This window comes from Haliotis asinina, chromosome 15 (assembly GCF_037392515.1).
Source record: "Haliotis asinina isolate JCU_RB_2024 chromosome 15, JCU_Hal_asi_v2, whole genome shotgun sequence".
Classification (NCBI taxonomy): Eukaryota; Metazoa; Mollusca; class Gastropoda; order Lepetellida; family Haliotidae; genus Haliotis; species Haliotis asinina.
In genome coordinates, this window is record NC_090294.1 from 24,176,230 (window position 1) to 24,182,236 (window position 6,007).

Consider the following 6,007-nt stretch of genomic DNA (forward strand, 5'->3'; position numbering starts at 1 on the left):
CAGATAACATGTCCCAGGCTCTGACCCAGAGAGAGAACCATGAGAAGACAACATGCATACGACTTGGGCATCTTGTGACAGGTTATCATGAACTGGTACAAACAGCAGTGCCGTATGGCTCATGTGTGGAGACCATGTTGAAAACTTTGATCAGATACTACACCACTCTCACAAACTATGTGAAATACGTGAGTGACATCTTAACAGACCCATAATAAATAGACCTGAATTAATAATAATCACTTTAAAATCTTGTAGCAGGTTGTTGATTTTATGGTTAATGAACCATGCATGAATAAGGCATAATTATCAGAATTTCAAAAGGATTTCAATTACTGTTTGACAACTATTAGATAAGCCACGACCTGACAAATGACCCGAATTTGCATATATGGGAACGCCTTCCAGCATATTCCATTTGAAACAAGAGGGAAACTGGTTATCGTCTAAATATTGAATTCAAATATTCAATTTCCATGTGCAAATCGTCTTGTGATGGTGTTTTGCTGAACTAAATCACTCTACGAGACACGTGTTAAACAGTAGCAGTATTGATTTCACGCCACGGTCAGCATGTATTGCACTTGCATAATTGCCAATCTACCTGTAGCAAGCAAGTGTATTCATCCAGATTACTTGCCCCACCTGCTTGTCACAAATGTGTTCACTGCGCTGGCTCATCTAATACTTGACAAGCAGTACATTGCCACGTTATCACAAGTTAGTGATTAATTTCTAAATATTTTCCCCTTAAGTAAAAAAATCGTGGTGTCTCTGTATAAGTTGAAAGGAAACAAAAATCTTTTCTGAAGTAATTATGTTATCTTAAAAGATGTACCTGTATGACACATTACATCGACTTCGATCCAACTTTACTAATACAAGCAAGTGAATGGCTGCAAATATCCCTCTTCTGCTGGGACTTTTGTTGATGTGACACACAAAATATTCAATGGCAAGCTTTTCTGCTGTCAATGAGGGCGATGGAGACGCCATGGATCCGCTATTATGTGACCGAGTTTGGTCTAGAGGACACATTTGCGCATCGTACTGGGGAAGTAGTTCAAGTTTTTCCAAAGCGTAAGAAAATTACAGATTCCTTACAATTGATTGTTTTTGAAACAATGGCTGACTGCACAACTAAATCTGATTGCAACCAATCACAAATCCTGAACACTTGCACCATGGAAGGGCCATGTACAAACAGATGTTCCCAGAAAGATGTGACAAGTAACCTTTGTGGCATGAGAATGCCCATTCCCCCAGTGGGCACGGAATCAAAGCATTATTGGCTGCTTTCATATTGCAGTACCTGTCTCTTTACGCCAACAAGATCGGTCACTTGACTGCTCGCTTTGAGAAACTAGTGAAGCTGGTTGCTCGAGAGCTGACCCAGAATGTCTACCCTTTCATAACATACATACAGGTAAGTCACTGTACCTACAGTTAAGTCCATGTCATGTACATACCAGTAAGCTCAACCTCTAGTCGATACAAATTTTAGCCTCAAACTATGCCAATGGTATTGCACTAGATATTTGGAAATTTGAAGAAAAATCATTAAAATATATTTTCATCTATTAAATACCATTTCGACAGAAAGAGACTACACAAAATGTAATGCTGACAATTTGGAAATCTGTGTCATACTGTCTTTCTCAGAATCCATCATGATTTTAAGTATTAAGTTGACAACTAATTTTATGGTTAAACTACTAATTTGTTATCCTTCAAACTATTTGCAACATTTTAGGGTTGGCATCTCTGGGTAAGTCTATAAGACATACAATCAAGTTAGTCATGTACCTGCAGGTAAGTCTTTCTGACAGAAACGGTGACATTGAATGACTTACATGGGTCTTCTTGGTTTTTCTACAGATGAGACTTCATGATATCCAAACATGCAGGCTTTAATGTACCTACAGTGTGTCTTTATGACATACAAATAGGTCTTCATCATGCTCTAGCACTAGTAGCAGTACTCGTTTAGGACATACAGACGGTTTAGGCTTTAGGTTTCCAAGGTCTGTCAACATGTTACTCCTGGATTTGGCGTGGGGTGGTGGGGTAGCCTAGTGGTTAAAGCATTCGCTTGTCATGCCGAAGACCTGGGTTCGATTCCCCACATGGGTACAATGTGTGAGGCCAATTTTCTGGTGTTCCCCCGACGTGATATCGCTGGAATATTGCTAAAAGCGGTGTAAAACCAAACTCACTCACTCACTCACTCCTGGATTTGGCAAAGTTGTAGACGCCAAAGATCTGCATCAATCTGGACTTTCCAGACTTTCAATGCAGACAAAAGTCTGACACAGTGTAATTGGAATACTGTTAGAAATGGTGAAGCAACAACTCAGCCCCTCCTTTGGTAATATCAGTCGTTTTCAACCCAATAACATTATCACACTTAAGTAGTGTTATCAGTACATATTGAGATGTGTACTATTGACTTTGTGTGTTGTAGACATGTGAGCATGAGCACATGCAGCAAACTGTAGACAAGGTGAAAAAGGATAAGAAGAAGTCTGGAGCAGCTGTCCAGGCAGGGAAGGTGAGGAGCACCTTGTTTCCAGTTTTGTTATTTAGTGGGGAATCATGGCAGTGGAGTAGCCCAATAGTTAAAGTGTTTGCCTGTCGCATCAAAGGCCTCGGTTTCCCGCATGAGAATAATGTATGAACCATTACTGGTGGTATCTGGTAACATTGATGGAATATTGCTAAAAGTGGCGTAAAACCCAGCTCACACACTCACTAGAGTGGAATACAAGATAGTCCCTGCATGAGTTCTTGAAAAACTGTAAAATGTGATACTGAATTTAATCTATTAATGTGGAACATTTCCATCCATATCCTTCATTAAACTTCATTCCTGCCAAATCACAAGGATTTGTTTTAAGTGGTTTCTTTTTCATCGTATCTAAACAAATTCAAAGGAATATGCAACTTCTAAAAATGCCACTCAAGTACTTCCTCGTTGTTATTAATTGGTGGGGGGGGGATACAGGTGGAAGTTAGACCATATGATTTGATGTGAGCATTGCTTTGTCTCTGGTCACGTAATGTTTCAGAACCGAGCCATGAAACAGACCAAGACGATACCCAACTTGATTTATGCCATTGAACAGTTTGAGAGGTTCATTATACAGCTGGGAAAGAAGTCGAAGGTGAGTGGCTGGCTGAGTGTGGAGCTGGGTATATTGCCACTTTGAACAATATACAAGTGTTCACTTGTCATGCTGAAGACTTTGATTCAATTCCTGACATGGACACCCACCTGTGAAGCCCCATTCGTAACTACTTGTGTCATTCTGGCAAGCCAGATGGCGTCTTGTACACCTGTTGTGGCCATGTTTACTAATAGGCCTTGTCTAAGTGCAAACGGGCATAGAGGTGAAAACAGTCAAGTACCATTATCAAGGAAAGACAACTCTGAATTTCCAAACATGGCTTAAGTATATCCTACTTCCTGAGGTCAAAACAGCAATGCGGTCATTCCCTTTGCAAATATGTTTCACTGTCTAAAGTTGCTCATCCTTTACCTCAAAGTTTATGTTTAAATAGTGCTTGGTATAGTTTAGGGAAGTTAAATTAAAGTTCATCGGTTCTGCCATTTTCATGTTTTGAAATGCGGTTTACTATGCCCAATTTGATTAGTTTGCCACAGTTCTTGGCATTGAAGGCGTACGAGAGGGGTACGAGTCTTCTTGTAGGTCACATAATGAGACGAGTAGTTACAAATGGTGAAGCTCAATACTGGTGTCCCGACCATATTGCTGGAATATTGCTAAAAGCAACATAAAACCATACGCACTCAAAACTTAAACCAGTTTGTTTCATGTGATTTACTTAGAGGGACTGTGGGTTAGCCTTGTGGTTAAAGCGTTCACTCGTCACGCCAAAGACCTGGGTTCGACTCCCCCCAGATCCAAGAGGTATCTATGGGAGACATTATTATTGGATATTTATACAGCGCACATATCCATGCAACTAGTGCTTGCTCAAGGCGCTGATATTCGTTTCCCTCGATCATTGGATGTCAGTCTCAACTCCCTGGGGAGTATACAACTCTTGCTGCCACTAGGCGCACCGAGTTTATTGTGGCTCTCTCATCCTGACGAGGCACCCAATTCACAGCTTGGTGGACTGGGACACATAGTCACAGTACTTTGTCCATGTTTACTGCACATTGCTGTACCTGCAACTAGCTGTTAGCACGTATTCATGTTCCCACCATCTGTCTGGTCATATACCAACGGATTCGTGGGTTCTTTTCAGTGCACATGGTTGTGTACTGTACACTTGGGGTTGTGACAACACGGAAAGAGTCTGCACACAAAGTTGACTCCAAGGTTTCTACACCCGGTCACAGGTGGGCTCGATCCCAACACCTCAACCTTGCTGGATCACTAGCCCGGCATTTTAGCCAGTTCACCCACGTCACATAGATGTAACTCTTGCAAATATTGTTAAGAACCAGTTCATGGACTAATGTGTATGATGAATGTTAAAAGCTCCTCACACTTGCAAATGTCAGTTCACAACTTATTGTAATTCTCAAGGTGAACTTAATGGACTACATGAAAGTTAGCACGTCGCGAGACTTCCGCATCAACGTAGCAGCAGTACAGGCTGTGATGGAAGACGAGTCTGACGAGGAGGAGGAAGAGATGGATCAGGATGGAGGAGATCAAGAGGAGGTCGAACAAAATGTGGAGGTGAGAAAACAGTCTGAGACAGGGGAGTGTTACACTCAAGTGTTACAAATGCTTCTGATTGGCTGGTTCATTTGCTGATACAAAGGCTCATTGTGTGTACAGAAAAATGATATGTTTGATGGGCATTTTAGAGGTGTGGCAAGTCAGAAGAAAGTAAGAAGAAAGTATGCATAACAACTTCTTTTATTGTACTTGATGCGTTTTCAGTATGGATTCATATACCGTTGTCAAACAAAAAATATACACTTGAAGAAGTTGTTGTCCATAACGAATGCATATAGAGATGTTGGGTTTTGTAAATACATGTTGTCTGAATCTGCATTCAATCCAATCAAAAATCATCTCAGTAGAGATGGTTAACTACTGCATGGCTGGAAAATTGTCATGTGTCCAAGTACAAAGCAGGACTTGAAACTGACAAGTTTGCACCAGCTTCTGTCAGATCTAGTTTTTATGTAACAAGTAGATTATTTCCTTGTTTGTGCACACAACCAAGATTAGACTACTGCTCACGATCTCATACTGCGGGCATTCATATGGTTTCAAACTCCGTGAACCTTTTCACAGCGAAGCTTTATGAGCACACCTTTAGAAACCACTTTTTCCCCAAGCGCTGGGGGAAATTTAGTAAATCGTTTTAACTCTTATTTCACAGGCTTTTTTTTCCAACTTTGTAGGTTGATTTGGCATTTTTCATTTGTTTCATTAAGTGTATACCAAAAGATATCAGAATCTGCAAAGTTGTGTTTTATGTTGCATGTGATCTTTAAATGATGGTGACCTGAAAATTACTGGAAGTGGACCCAGACAATATCTTAGGATATTGTGAGAAAAATTTAATGTCACATTGGTAAATACCATGTAAAAGTCATGGATGGAACTCAAACACACAGTGTTGTAGCAATTCGGTGCCTAGCTCTGATGCTCTTTGTTCAAATCTTGGATTGGACAAAAAATAACTACAATCTATACCTATCTGCTAAAATGTAATTTGAAATATATCATGGTACTTTAGTTCAGAGCTAATTTTATAGTTAACTAACAGACATAACTGACTAACACATCAAAATGTCTTTAATTTTCTATAATGGCCACTTGATGTATGTTTTAGTCAAAATGCATAGAAGGAAGTATTTGTCCCTTTAGTTCATTATAGCCATAGTTTAACGCAGGCTTATGTCACATGTTCGTCTAGAATATTACCAAGTATGACATTAAACAACAATCATGAGCACTGATTTTCTCAAATGAGACACGATGACATGTGACATCAGTCAACCTTACCACCCAAT

At 40.0% G+C, this 6,007-nt stretch overlaps 1 protein-coding gene across 1 annotated transcript in view; it reads left to right on the forward strand.

Moving 5' to 3' along the window:
• Window positions 1-6,007, forward strand: part of LOC137265524 (Fanconi anemia group I protein-like) — a 33,205-nt gene that overhangs the window by 26,423 nt on the left and 775 nt on the right. Inside the window, exons 28-32 of the mRNA XM_067800938.1 lie at window positions 4-188; window positions 1,310-1,426; window positions 2,465-2,551; window positions 3,069-3,164; window positions 4,560-4,715. Coding sequence (XP_067657039.1) covers window positions 4-188; window positions 1,310-1,426; window positions 2,465-2,551; window positions 3,069-3,164; window positions 4,560-4,715 — 641 coding nt within the window. The remainder of the gene's footprint in view (window positions 1-3; window positions 189-1,309; window positions 1,427-2,464; window positions 2,552-3,068; window positions 3,165-4,559; window positions 4,716-6,007) is intronic.